This window comes from Aquila chrysaetos, chromosome 5 (assembly GCF_900496995.4).
Source record: "Aquila chrysaetos chrysaetos chromosome 5, bAquChr1.4, whole genome shotgun sequence".
NCBI lineage: Eukaryota > Metazoa > Chordata > Aves > Accipitriformes > Accipitridae > Aquila > Aquila chrysaetos.
The window spans coordinates 41,134,938-41,150,314 of record NC_044008.1 but is presented as its reverse complement, the minus strand read 5'-3'; the positions used below and the strand labels follow the sequence as shown (position 1 = coordinate 41,150,314).

Here is a 15,377-nt window from a genome sequence, read left to right as displayed (position 1 = left end):
GCCAGAATAAGAACATTACAGAACACTATGATGAGAAATGATACAATATTGTATCAAAGTGAAACTGGGGAGGGATTTTAGGAGAAAAAAAGTATCAGGATGGGCTTTATGCTTGTGAATTCCATGCTACTGTTATTCCTATTACAAGTATTTTCAAAAGAAAAAAAATAATCTTTTAACAACCCACTTGAAAACATGTATCTGCATTAGCATAATACTAGTGCAACATTTACTGATACATCAACTTCCTTCCAGAGTTCTACAACTTGTAGCTTCCTCACAGCTCTCTTTATTTTGCCTAAACCTTCTTTTTCCTCCAAAACAAGGTGCCCTCATCTAAACTAGGTTTGGGAGCAGTCCCTGGCACATGCTGTCCCCAAAACTGTGCTACCCCAAACCCTGGGAAAGTGCTTTTTGGCCTGGTCGACAAGCAGATTGGTGAGAGTTAGACAAATAGACAAGCTAGACAGCCTTGGCCAGTGGCTGGACGCTTTGCCAGGTTGTGTATACTTGCTAGTATAGGTGTAGCTGTGGAGTCACTGAGCTTATTCTTTGCTGTTTTCCAGATTCCTATTGCTCTTTTCTGTGATGTCACGGACTGATTGTTGCAAAAAAAATTTGGCGGCTCTTGTCTGATTTGTCTCATACTAGGACAGGGATAAAGGTGCACAACCATAGAATTCAACAGCAGAGAAATTCGTAAAAACCACCATTAGCTTCTAACCTAATAGCAGAGTCCTGCTGTGCCTTGGTACTCATAGATAAGTGAATGTGGCATGTATGTCAAAATAAAAACACATGAAAGATAGTAAGACAGGAAGAAAGTAGAAAAGTATGTGTGATAATTAGGGTTGCATTAGTGCATTAGAAGGCACTTGAACACCAGTACACTCCAGAGGGTCGGAGAGACATACAAGATCCCCAGGGTGAAGTTTTTTGTGAAGTGTTTTTCTTGGTAAAGAAACCAATAAAAGTGAGTTTTGCAAAGTCTTTGTACATTATTGTTGAGTATATCCATTACAGCAGAACTTGTAATTTTGAGTTCACGGCTCTTTAGCTCTTTTCCTTTTTCACTACTTCTTTTCTTTTCTTGTTTTTCCTCTTAATTTTATTTCCTTAGATCTAACTGGCTAAAACCGTGCTGTGGGAGACGAGCAGCTGTGTGGCAGGTATTTTTGCTCAGTGCAAGTCTCAACAGTTTCCTGGTAGCCTGTGTAGTATTGGTGGTGATTCTTCTGACTCTGGAACTCCTAATAGATATAAAGCTTCTCCAGTGTGAGTAGGAGGATTTTTTTTTTTTTTTAATTTTTTTTTTTTTTTTTTTTTTTTTTTTTTTTTAATTTTGATGAAATAAAGGCTTAACTTGCTGGGAGGTTTTTGAAGGGGGGAGGATGGTGGGGATTTTCTTTTCCTACCACTTAAATGATTACTAGGCTAGGTAAGAAATGTGTTTTTGTGGAACCCTGGTATAGTGAAGTCAGTCTTTTCCTTATTTTGCTGGCCAAATTCAGTATAGAACAAATTTTTCAAAGGATACAAGCAGAGTGTACATGCAGAGATCCGCACATATTGTCATTAACACTTGAAAAGGTCTGTCCTTTACAGACACGCTGCGTATACACAGAAGAAAGATCATTTGTGCATCATAAATCTCTGATACTTTCCACATGCATGTGGATAGACAGAAGTGATGAACTTGCTAGGCTATTTGGTGCTATCTCTATTATTGATTTACTTCTACTGAGGTGAGTAGGAATTGAAATTATGGTTTTCTATCTTGTAATATACTGAAATGATACAGATTTTCATTCTACTTTGCTAATACACTGGGAGTCAAATAATAGCTTAAATGGAGTTTTGCGTTATCTGAATTCACTCTACACAGGTTCCACAATGGAAATTTTAATGCTGCTGTTTTGCTTCCTAATTCATCTTTTTTCTTCTACTGCTCTTTTCTTCCATTCCCCCCCGCCTTTTTTTTTTTTTTTGCTTTTATGATACAAAGCTGACATGAACACAAATACTAGCTATGTTTTTCTCTATGCTAAATGTTGAAGAGCAGCCTCTAGCATCTCCATACAATCTCAAATATGTTGAAATGGCAGTGATGGAGTTCAGACAATTCTGTATATGCAAGAATACATAGCATGAAAGAGCCATGGTCTGGTACCTTCTATTTAACTTTATACTGAGCAAACCAACTTTTTATTCTGCTGAAGTCCTTTTATTTTTGTGATTTGTCAATTGATACTAGTGCAGTTAGATTTCACTGTAAAGATTTAGGTATTGCAATTGTATTAAGATTACTTTAGGGGACTTTATTGATAATTGCAGCCATTTTATAAACCCTGAAAGATGAATAAATGACTAAGCTGTCTCTCCACGCTTGTGCCCACCATATACGCCCCCGTCCATACTGCACACACTGCACACACTGAGCATGGCCACTCCATTACACTTTCTATTTTCTGTAGTCTCTGGTGACTTACCATTTCGGATGAGGAAGCCCAGGATTTGGACAAGTCTGCTGCTTTCAAAAAAAAGTCAGGAATGCTAATTATGGGTGTAAGTCCTTAAAAATTGAATGAGGAAGAAGCTTTCAACAACATTCATTGAGGTGCCACATCTTTCTGTTTATGTGGAGAATTGTCACTTCCTGTAGAGCCAAAGAGTTTAAAAACTGTTTCTGTTGATTTCTCTTAGATTTTTACCGCAGTTTTGGAGGCTGTTCTCTGGAAGCACCTGCTTTGTTACCACTTATTTTCTGAAGAATCTTCTAAAGAAGGCTTTATTTCAGGGATCATTCCTCCTCTATGTGTCTAGTGCATGTGATACTCCTAAAAGCTCTGTAGCTTACACCTTTTGCATGACCTATAGGTGTTTATTTCAGAGGCTGCCCCTGCCTGTATGGGTTTTCTCAGCACCTGAGAAAGGACCCATTCCACTCTGTGTTGATACGTTGCATTTTAACTAATGAATTGACCCATCAGGCTTCTTGCCTTTGTTAAGCTGAATACCTTCTATTTTTTTTTCTATCATATAAAAGCTATCTTGGCGGGGCTGATACAAGTATTGCAGTTGTGTCATATGAGGAATGTGTGTCACTTACATTAAGGTTTTAAAAAGCCATTAGACCATAATTTTTTTTTAAATGTAATTACAGTTTTAAATAATTCCTTATGCTATATGAAATCAACCAACGCATTAGGATATGTTATTGGCACATCACTGCCGATATTCGATATTGTTCATAATAACAACTGCTAACCGACGTTATAGACTGTAATTACTTAGGAAGCCTCCTTTTTTTTTTTTTTTTTTTTTTTGAACTGGTGTTTTCTTTAGCTGTGACATCTTGTGAGCATCATTTTCCTCTCATACTTTTAGTGCAGTCTTTGGTTGCACTGTGCACTTTTCATACACAAAACTGTCAGTGTCAGTGATGGAGACCACATTTGCAAATGTGTAGGTCACACACATGAAAAGGACAGAGACCTTTTAGCGTATTTTAGCACAAAGCATTCGTGCCAGAATTAGAAACCCCAGAAAGCAGAGGACATATAATAGGTATTTTATTCTATGTCTCTGTCCTGTAATCAGCTTTTTTAGTCTTATCTTCAAAGCTCTTCACATGCATTAACAAAATAACATCTTAATACCTTGTGTTGTTTTGCAAATGCAGAAATAGATGTATATTAAGTCACTTGTACCTCATTTCAAAAAGAGGGTCATGGCAGGTTCCAACCCTCACTCCTTAGAAATATAGACCATGCTGTCCCTTCCTCATTCTCTGTAGTTTTGGGGGAAAGCAACTCAGCAAATCATCTTAGTATTGCTCTTCTTCTGCAATCAACTACAGCAGGTATGTCTGTAAAAGGCATCAGGCCTTCCTGAAAACTGTGAAGCTGAAAAGCTCGGCTCCTGTCCATTTGGTTGCTGGATTGGGGCCCTGTCTGCGTACATGCATAGCTGTGCAGAGAAAATGGACGTTGTGGTGCAGCAGTGCCTCAGTAAGAACGGGTTCAGGGCTTGCCCAAGCCATGCAGTGAGCTGCACGTCTGTTGTCTTTTCCTTGCAGAAGCGGTATAGTTTGTATCTGCCAGGAAATCATCATCAAGAACGACATCCACGGAAAGCAAGTGCTGGTAGTACAAGCTTCTGTAATGGCCTCTCAGGGTTTGTCAGGATGTATTCTTCATCCCTCCCCTCCTGGATGTACATTTTGAGGAGATATGAAAGTGAGGGAAAGGGGGAAGAGGAAGGCTGAGGTTGGCTGTACTCCACATTTTATTCTGAACCATCTTCTTCATGACTAAAAAGCATCTGGATTTGCATTCACTTCTCCCCCATAGCACCAGACAAGCAAATGTGAAATAAAGCAGGACTTTTTGGCTTTTAGCTACAATTTGGGGAAAAAGAGGTTACAAGCCTAACAAATGTGAAATTCTGTTCCAGGTAAAAGAAGCAGCTGAATAGCTTAGGTGCTTTGCCTCAGACTGAATCCCAGTGATGTAACCAAACCACCACAGAGCAGGAATGAGCACCTCTTGGAGAAGACCCTACTCCTCTTTTTTTTTTTTTTTAGCTTTTCACTGTATTTTTTAAAGGGAGTGTTTTGGAAGAGGCAAATATCCAGATTCAGTGTATGGACTAGTGATTCAGCTCTTGTACAAAAGCTTCCTGCTTGGAAGGCTTTTTCAAATTTACTGTTTTACTGGCAATTTAATTGCACACTGTCTGGCAGTGTGTCCAGCACTCTGCTACTGTTAGTGCAGCATCAGAAATTGATTTTCTTTCCAAATTTGTGGTTGCTATATCTGTTTTGTCCACTAAGGGGCAGCTGCAGCCTTGTATGTCGATCGACAGCTGTTTGAAAAATAGCTTATAAATGGTTTCTATTTCTTGTTCTTTATGGCACCCTATAGAGACAGTGTCTTGGGAAAGTTAAATATGTTATATTTTGCCCATTTGTTTCATCTTGAAGTAGTTCCTCTGCTGCACCACAGCAAACCCTCTCTCATGAAGCCCCAGATAAGCCTCAGCTATGAGTTCCAGTGGCAGCTCATGCTAACAGTTTTCTTTGTATCCTGATTTCTTCCTACATCCCTTCCCTCCCCTCCCCTTCCCATTTCAATCAGTTTTAATTTTAAAATAAGATGGTTTATTTAATGCATGCCCTATATGTTCTTGGGACTTAGTTAATTCTGCCACAGTCTTGCATCTCTATGCACACAGTCATCGATTGCCTTAAACTTTGCTGTTACACAGTAATTTTTTGAAACTGCAAGACCACACAGACTATTTTAATCTGTCTGCTGTGGGGATGATAGATTCAAAAATACCCTGAAATAAAGAGAGAATTTTTTCTCTTCATTTCCTTACTCTGAACTTCAGAGTAGGAGTTGCCAGCAGTTCAGATGCTGGACCCTTTCAGCTTTCTGCTTTGTTTTGTCAGCAATGAAAGGAACTTTGATCACAGAGTTTCAGTTGAGTTTACTTATTAAGGAATCCTCCAGATTTCAAGAGATTCATTTAAGCCCATAATGGTAACCCATATCATAGAGCTTCTTGTGTAGTCTTGCAGCAAGCTCATTTGTCTGAGATTATTTCATTTTACTTAAAGCAAAATAAGTTGAATCAAATGAAAGCCTGATTTAATGCCAGTGAGTGTCCGTGCAAGACTTTAGTACTCTGTAAAATCATACTTTTAATGAATTCAGATAAGTTTTCCTGAGTGTTCCTGCCAGTCAATTCCTGAAAGGACTTTTGTTCAAAGTCATTCCACTTTGAAAGTGGAATAACTGGCTCAACAATCTACATGGGAAGTTAGTGTGTAGAATCCAGAGTTTCATAAATTACCGTTTTAACTTACCCTTTACAGCCGCCTTTTCACGGAGGAGTTTGAAATGAAGTGAAAATAAGTGATTTTAATTGTCACTGTCTTTCTGAAAAAGAGCGCTTACAAAAGAAAAATGTGTGTCTTTACCAATTACTTAAACTGGAATTTTATTTCATTTACTGAAACTTTCTTGAGTGTTCTCCTAGAAACTTGCTTAAAGACAAAGCTGTCCACATGATAGCCACATTTCCTGAAATAGACTGTATAAAAATAGTCACATTGTGTTTGTTGTACAAATTAGAATTGCTGGTATTTCATGAACTCCTTAAAATTAATACATTAAGATTTTATCTTATTAACAATTAGCAATGACATTGGTTGTTTCTGTTGCTTCTCTCACTATGGTTTTCCTAGAGTCAAACTTGACTCTGAGGAATGAGATCCTGAGCCAGTTGTGGCTGTTCGTGCCACATCCGGAGAGCTGTACAAAAGTCTACCTACCTAGGTTATTTATTTAGATGACAGAAATGTATTTTGAAGCCCAGTTTGAGCACTAGTTCTTAAGCACTCATTCCAGAAAATTACTGATCATCTAAGCTGAATTGTCAAAGTCTGAATACAAGGAATAATGTGGGGATAGAAGAGCATTCTGTTTCCTTACAGAATTCTAACTCTGGATTTTTAGGTATAGAGAATTTAGTCACACATCTTGTACTAAAGCAGTGCATGGAGTGAGAACATGGAGCAGTGACAGAGCATCAAAGATATAAAATATATATGTCATTGCTTACCAGCAGTCTTATGTGTAAAAGCTCCAATGAACAGCTGCTGTGGCTGCTAACATGCTGGCCTGAATTAGGGTGAGCAGCTGACAGGGCTGGAGTTCCATGTCCCATTACATCCCATCCTCTTTCTGGTACTTCCATTACAAAATTTAAGAAAGCAAGCTTTACCCATATGTAAGTTGTAGCAGTACTAATTATATTAAACGTAAGTTGCATTCTACTACTATAATGATGCTTCATTGTATTGTGTTAATTGCAGTTTCAAGTGCTTCACAGTTTGCAGGAATAATTCACTGGATCAGCCTAGTCATCCTGTCTGTTTTCTTTTCAGAGGTATGTATAATCAAAGTCTTTCAGCACATACAGAACTGCAAAGTATTTTTATGCTGTCACTGGAATTATCAAGAGTTTAACAGTAACTTGATTGTGAATAAACGTAGCACAGTGTACTTTAAAAAAAAAAAAATTAGAAAAAATTAACAGTTCCTGCTCCTACTCAGCAAACTAACAAATCGTGTTTAGTTTAGCGCTGTTTGTCAGTTGCCTAGAATTGGCAAGGAAACATGGAAGATACTGTCTTACAAATTATAACTGGAAAACTACAAAAAGAAATAATCATCTCTGAATCACTACAGGCACAGGACAGGACTCGTTTCATCCATTTGTTCTCACAGAAATTTTATCAGTGTTACTGGGTATGAGGTATAGGAATAAGATGTATTCTTCAGGAATAAAGATCCACAGGTTCTTTTTTTGGTTTTTTTTTGTTTTTTTTTTTACAAAAAGATTTGTTTTAAGAATGGAATTATCTCCTCTCTCAATTTATGTAGAGATGTTCTAGGTGGCTGCATATAGACACAATAAGAGAATGAAACAAATGGTGAATTTCTTTGCAAAAATTTGTATGAATGTATGCATTGGAAGAGTCTGTAGTCATGGTATAACAAATGACCAAAGTGGGATAATCTGTTGTAGTTTTCAACTTTATTCCAAAAAGAAGTCATTGGCATTGAGACATTTAGACTACTCCTGAAATATCTGAAAATATTTTTAAGGCTATTTTTTCAGGTCATAATGTGTTGTCACAAAAAACCATTTTATGTTTGTTAACTTGGAAGACTGCTTGGATTTAAATATTTAAAAGGTTTTTTTTCTAGTTCCATAGGAGAAAATATCATCATCCAAACAGGTGTTAAAGTCTTCACTCTGTGGTAAATTTAAGTGAAGGTTACAAAATAAAAATCAAAAAACAAGGAGCCGTGATATCTGTAAATGATTTGATAGATCATTTGTGTTGAATTCATACTCACCATATTATACTACCACTTATTTTCATGGTTCTATTAATATATAATATTAATATATATCGCTTTGTATTTCTAGTTTGTATTTCTACTCATAACAGGTATTTTCTAGCTTGTGTTGCCAGACTGTCAGTGGGTACTTTCTGAAAGGATTCCTTGATAACAGGCAGGGGTCTCAAGACTGCTTTGCATCCTAGCCTTCTGGCGCTGCAGTTACACAAATAGATACAATTACTATCTCCATCCTTTGACGGTGATTGTGGGTTGTAGGATACATGTAATGTGACCGAAAAAAAAGGATCTTTAAACAATTAAAAAATTTTGCAGAGCCTTTCCTTTGTGAATTGCACATCCTAATTCTCGAAGACTTGGGTTTGCTAGATGGAGTACATTCCCAGTAAAGAAGTACTTTCCCCTCTCCCCCAGAATCTTTCTTCAGTGGGGATTAACACCCTGGAGCTGCCTGTAATCCTGAGCATCCCAACTGGATCACCTTGTAACTCTGCTGCTAGCAGCGTGGCTGCACATGCACGCTCACCTGATCTTCATCACTTTCTGGAGCTTGTTCCGCAAAAAAGTTTTCCTGTGCTCCCCTCAATTTCCTTTCTGCTGGGGTGTAGTCTCAAGTTCTGTTTTCATTCGTTTGTACTACCAACCACTCTTCTCAAACCCTGAATGCAGTGCCTTGCTCCTGTATTGCTTCCATAGTTCAGTTCATACACTGACAGTTTTTGGTTGGTTGGTTGGGGCAGTGCAGACAGATCCTTAAGGCCAGTACTCATCTGTCTCGAGGAGGAAATTAGTTGTTTCAGTTCTACTGAGACAGAGTACCCACAGAAGTGGATGAACTGGTTCATAAGTGTTTTGCAGGAAAACAAGAAAAGAAATACTTCACAGAGCCTGAACTGGTTGCCTGACTCACCATCTTAATTTTGGATCTGTGTTGGCTTTTCTCTTTCTCTCTGTATTAGGTATTTGGAACTACTTGTCTTTGTTTACTTGCTGTTCTCATTTTTTATAAACCTCTTACCACTGACTTTATTATCTGTTCCTGTCTTCCAAAGTATCTTCCTTCACTTATTTGATTATGGTTTGAATTTACACCAAAGAAAAATGAGGCCACAAGGCAGCCATGTAAGGTGCACAGAGGAGGGTAGATTTTTGGGTATTGGTTCATTTGGCAGCTCAGAGCCCTTGACTGGGTTAAAGCAGCAGAGGTGGCTCCACAGAGCAACTGAATGTGCTTCAAAGACCACAGATCTGGAAGAGAATGAAGGTGTACCTTTCCTACCGGGCTTGCTGGGGTTGGCCTTGTGCCAGGTTGGTTTAATGAGCAACAGCACATCTGTTTGTGTTGAAATGTGTCTCATCAGAGGAAAAACAGATGGTTTAACTTTTTCTCATCCAAATCAAAAACTTTGATTTTTCAAGAGGTTATGAAATATTGCAAAAATTGCAGATCACATTTTTTTTCATCCATCTTAATTTTATTTACTCTTTTGGTGCCTTCAGGGGATTTTTTGCCCTCTGATTCCCAATAGCATGAGTCAGCTATCTTTGTTTGGAATTATTTGTTGGGAAGATTGTGTGTTGTAGTGAGATTTTGCAGTCTGTGACTATTCATGCCAGGATGATTTTCCAGAGATGAGCACATTTAATTAGGTTGCCTGGATGTAACAGACAACTGCTGAGGATTGATTAGTCCTTCAGTCAGTGCCTTTTTCCTCAAAGCCAAGTATTCAGGGTTTCTGGTGTTTAGAAAGGGTTGTTCCCATAGCAAGTACCATGTCCTAAGTTTGGACGTTTATTATTTATTCTGTAGTTTGGTTCCCATTAGTTGTAAGTGTGGATACACAGTTCTTCAGAAAGGCCTCAACTGAGACTTAGAGAACAAATAATACAAAGTTGTAGAAGAGTAGTTAAAAACCAGAAAACTTTCAGCACAAAATCTGAACGTTTTGGAAGAATATTACTGATTAGAAGCTGGTGCTACAGAAGCATTGCAAGTAATTACAGTCCTATCATGTTGGAGTTACACAGGCACTGGCTTTCTGCTTGGTTAAAATGAAGGGGACAAACATGCCAGCAGCTGGCAAATGCCAGCAGAACAGCTGCCAACAAAATTAAGTAGTTACTCTCACAGCATCTTCCTGGTCTCTCTACGCTTGTGTTATAGTTACAAGCCTTAAAGGAATTTATTGCACTCTGTTAATTTTATATTCTCTGTCACTGTCTGTGACTTTCCAACATTAAAATATCCTTATTCAAGTGAAGCGTGCACATCAGCTCTTTTTGCGTTTTTCCAAGTATTTGAACAGGATTTACTAGTGGTGATGATTGTGTATGTTTGTCTCTGTTTACATACATCACTATGATTGTCTGTGCACGAAATGTTACCCAGATGTTAAGACAGAAGAGAAGAGAAAGACACTGGGGAGGGGAAACCCCAGTACCAACAGCAAGGCAAGGCCGGGGTTGCACCCTATCAAGAGGGCAATTTCAGCCTTGGTAATAGTTGGCTGAGAAAAGGAAGATGGGGAATGTCACAGTGTTTTGGTAAGTGGATTGGAGTCTGCTTGTATTTTAATAGTCTTATCACATTGCCACAAATATTTGATTCTGTAGCTGCTGTTCAGTTCTGCTTTTCCACTAAGATTGATGAGACTGTTTGCGTGCAAGAATTGAGTTCTTGATATTAGTTTTTTGCATTGCTCTGTATGTGCTTCAGTCAGCCAAGCACTCAGGCATTCTGCTAGCTTTCAGCACTTGAGTGTTTCCCTGGGAGTAACCAAGTCTTCTGATGTGCTTCAAGTTAGGCACTCACGGAATTGTGACTTTTTTCCTGCACCTGTGTCTAAGAAAGAAATGAGTTCTCAATTTGAGTAGAGTAAGTCTGGGGTCCTAGCTGAAAAAGAATTTGTTTTATTAGCTGTAGCTCACAAGTGCATTTTGGATTTTCACTTTTAGGAGGAAAAAAAACCCAGAGACTTTCCTCATCCTGTATGTTAAGAGGAAGTGTTTGCAGTAGTCTGACACTTTACTCCTTGTTAATAGCAATCCTTGGAAGGAATAAAACCTCCTAAGGAAGACCGTATTATTGGGGTTCTGTTAAAAAGGAAAAACATCCCAACTGACAGAACTATGGGAAAATAATGCCTTTCCCATATACATGTTTCATAACAAATTCATAATTTTATATTAGAGAAATCAGTTATTTTACTTTTATTACATTTTTTGTGAGCTTCAAACAGCTGAGCAGAAAGATAATGATCTTCTGTTAATTCTGTAATTCTTCCATAAGCTGAGGCTTCTTTTCTGGATGTTTACTTTCATTCCATGCACACACAACTGTTCTCATGGTACATAAACGCACTGCATTGCTGACTGTGTATGTTTTGATTTTTAAAGGGATTGATTAGGAGGGATCTAGGAATAAAGATATGGATTGTATATACTAATGTAATTTATAAAGGTATATTTAAGCTTCCTTTTTTGCTAGTGTGTAAAAAAATTAATACACTGTGAAATTTCTTTTCTAACCACTCTTCTTGCTTCACAAAACAGTAGTTACCAGGGAAAATGGTTTTGTAGAGGTCTAGGAATTTAGCCAGACACCCTCCTGAAATGCCAGTCTGCCCACTTCATTTCCAAGAATATACCTGACTTACATGATGTGCTCTATCAGTGCTTTATCTGTGCTTTCATCTCTTCATAGTGACAGTCCAGCACCACCTACACAGTGCATTTCAAAGATAAGAATTAGTGCTAGTGTAATCATGCACAGGGGGAACTTCTGATGCAGGGTTGCTTAAGACCAGTTTTCTATCCAATCTGCATTTACCTTATGGTAGTATACTGTGTCTCTAGTAAGCCATTTATATTCCTGAAAAGCCCTTTCAAATATATCCAGAGTTGTTAGTTTAAAATTAATTCTTTTTCTCCATATTCTAAGAACAAATATTATGGGAGAAGATAAGAACATATAGAACTACAGTGTTTACGCAAAGGTGCGTATATGATACCATAATAGTATTGATGGTGGCAGTGAAAAAGAATATACTGCATTCATGTCTAAGTGTCACCAAGCTTTTGCAGTTAATTATTTCTATGTGACCACATGTGCTAATAGAGCCACAGCAGTTACAGAGCACAGTAGACAGGGAATGTTTTGTACTGTGTAATATGTGAGGTGAGGTGAGTAGTTATATGTTTCCTTGCAGAGCCTTGATTGAAGAGAAACCATGTGAGGAGGATGCATATGCACTGAAAACAGAAGGACGCCTCAGTTTAAAGATGCTAACATGTTCCTCCGTGCTCTGGTGGCCTGGGGATAGCGTGCACTAGAACAGCTAATGCAGTATCTCAGGACAGGTACACCAGAAGATGGCAAAAGAAGGTTCTTTTAAGCAGTGAATGAGCTACGGCCTCTGTGGAGTGACCCAAACCAGAGAGGCTATAAATTACAGATTGGGTACAAGGTGTTCTTTCTGGGAAAGATTTCAATAAATATTTGGTCCTATGAGACACATCCAAAAGGCAGAAGCTTGATCTTTGGAGTTTCTGTACAAGCTAGAGGTACAGACGCACTGCAACAGATGGATTAGTTTTGTGGCAGTGGAAGGAAGGGCTCTTCTAAAGACACCCTTTCCATCCCACTCCATCCTGTCTAGCTCTTGTACAATCACTACCCTATCTCGAAATGCAGAGTTGCTCTCCTTTGCTGTTAGCTAAACCTGGTGGGCCAGCTTCACCTCCTGTGCTGCCTCCTTTTGATTTCTTTACACTACAGATGAATTTGGCACAATGAGTCACTGAGTAGTAAATTGTATATTAACTGTGCAAGCAAAAAAGTATTTAAAATTACCTAATGTACATTGCAGTCAGCTGACAAATGTAGCTAGCTCATGCAGATTGTGGGAATTCACACGGCTGGCTCAGCAAAGGACTTGGCCAGGTTTCCCTACAAAATCAGAGAGAAAACCTGCAGCATCACACAGTTCTTCATAAACTTCACTGCGGACAGTTAATGTTGTGCAATCAACTGTGTGTCACTAAGGGACACTGTCAACTTTGAAATTACATTTCTGTCTGAAAAATGGTTTAAAATTTTACTTTTATCTGGGTTTACTCCAACTTAAAGAAGTTAACAGAAATGTTCAGTCATTTACCTTTTATTAGTGCACTGGACAGACTTTTATGTAATAATTTAGCTTTACTCAGAAAACAAAATTGTATTTCTGATATAATTAAAAAAATATATATGTTAAGGACTTTCTAATTAAAAGATATCCAGTAAAGAAACATTAAAGCGTTCTTTCTCAAGTACAAAAATCCAAGCTGGCAGTAGCCTTTAACAGAAAAGTACTCTCACTGACATTTAACGTTTGCTTTCAAATCTGTGTGTCCAAAAATGCAGAATGCCTGTAGTGTAATGCAAAACTATGTGTGTGCATTTGCTACAGTGCTGAAAAATGCCTGCTCATCAGTAGGAAGCAGCAGCGCTTCTCCATTTTTTCCCTATTTCTTGTAGATTCTTGTGTCTACAAATGGTAGAGTTGTGAGTAACACTTATGTTTTGTCTGTGATGAATGTTACAGTCGCAATTCTCTTCCAATTCATGTGCATTTTTCAGTTTGGTCCGTGTACAGTGCATAGGAAGTTTTCTGGATTATTAATTTCTGTCTCTGTTTTTTTCAGATTCTGCTATAGATTCTCATTTTTTAAATTCTGTACAGAGAAAGTACACAATCAAATGCAATATGTATTTGAAAGATATCTTTGATTGCTTAGGAAAAATAATAAAATGTTGTTTGTAAGTAACACCAATGCTTTGATTTCAGTCAAAGTATTTATTATATTGAACAGTCAGGGAGATTTGCCCAGTGAAGTCCAAATTTGCTTGGTTCAGACTCCTCTGGGTGAGAGTTATGACAGCAGCAGTGGATGTGATCTCGTGCTTTGTAGAAACAGAGAGCAGAGAAAGCTAAACCTAGTTTGGAGTTGCCGCTAGCGAAGATTGGCCAGTGAGCAGTAAGCGTATGGCACCTGTGTCTGCAGATGCACGCAGTCTGTGACTCACTCGTGCTACTTTCTTGGGGCAGCCGGTTCCCCCCAGGCACCAAGGAAAAGCTGTCTTGTGTGGCTTTTGTCACTTCAGTGGTGATGGGAGTTTTTTTGTTAAGAGTGACAATGCAGGTGCATAGCTTTAAGACCTTCCATACAGAACAAATGTTTTTAAAGCTTAACCCTTAGTTGTGCCCAGTTTGTTCTGAAGAGTGTCTCTCAGATGGGGAGCTGTGTTCATTCTGCCCTCACACTCTCCCTTCCTACAGTGTGTCTGCTCTAGCTGAGAGCAAAGATGCTTATCATTAAGGCATTTTTTGTGAGGAGGAGACCTATGTGCTAGAGGTAGTACCAACAACCATTACTGCATTAAATGTCTGCCGAGTAGACTTCCAGTCATTGCTGACTTGTGCTGATTCACATCAGCAGACTGAAAATGAAAACATTTGTGCTAGCTTCCAGCCCTTGGAACTGCTCAGACCCATTAATATGACAGTAGCACAGTCTGATTTAAACACTGCAGTGAGGAATTAAAAAGGCAGAAAGGAAAATCCTTTTTTATGTTCCCTCAATGGCCCCATGTTAAATCGTGTTTAGGGTTGTGAGACAGAGTTTCTATTTTCTTTGTGCAGATATGCCTTATTATTTCAGTGGAAATACCTTTGTGCACAGTTGTGCAAAGGAAGAAAGATTTTCACCATCAGTTACTGTAAAGGTGTTAACTGTTCAGCCATCCTTTAGTTAGTTGCTTATTGACCTAGCACTTCATAAATGCTGCCTAAGTGTGGAAGAAAATGAGCCAGATTTCTCTATGCTGTCAACAGGGTTGCTGTAGGAAGGGTAGCATCCCAAGCTTTAAAGAAGGTACTGCTTTTCCTCATGCATTTCCCGATGGCTGCCTGCTGTGGAGTTTGTTGTGGTGGAGCCCAGCTTAACTCCTATAGCTGAAGTTACGGGCTCATGAATAACTTGTCCTTAAGCATTTTGTGCAGCTTCTCAATGGGGAGTGAGGGAGGTGCTTGCAGAGGAGCTGGGATGCTTTTGTCTGAAAGTATGCTGCTGAGGGCCTGCGTTTAGGCTGCAGGAGTGCCTTGGTTGTACAGCAGCATGTGACTTACACCTTGCACTTACATCACATCATGCTGGCGAATTTGGAATCACTAAGGGATTTGAGGAGCTACTGTTATCCATCTCTTCCTCCACATGTAAACCTCGAGCATACAGGTTAATAAGGAAATTGCTGTGAGCCTTATTCCTATGTTGTATTTGTAAAATGCTTTGGAAGTAAAATGTTCTTTTTAGGAATACAGACCAGCCGCATTAGCTGTTCTTTGTGTCTACGTAGAGTCTCATAATTTTTTGTAGAGGAAAGAGTGCACTGCATTT

The 15,377-nt window shown here is 38.6% G+C and overlaps 1 protein-coding gene across 4 annotated transcripts in view; it reads left to right on the top strand.

Annotated features, from left to right (window-relative positions):
* TMEM266 (transmembrane protein 266) overlaps window positions 1–15,377 on the top strand; it is a 91,125-nt gene that overhangs the window by 41,856 nt on the left and 33,892 nt on the right. For all 4 annotated transcript variants that reach the window (XM_030013425.2, XM_030013427.2, XM_030013426.2 and 1 more), the window contains 2 exons: window positions 1,121–1,275; window positions 6,884–6,957. In XM_030013425.2, the coding sequence (XP_029869285.1) occupies window positions 1,121–1,275; window positions 6,884–6,957 (229 nt within the window). The remainder of the gene's footprint in view (window positions 1–1,120; window positions 1,276–6,883; window positions 6,958–15,377) is intronic.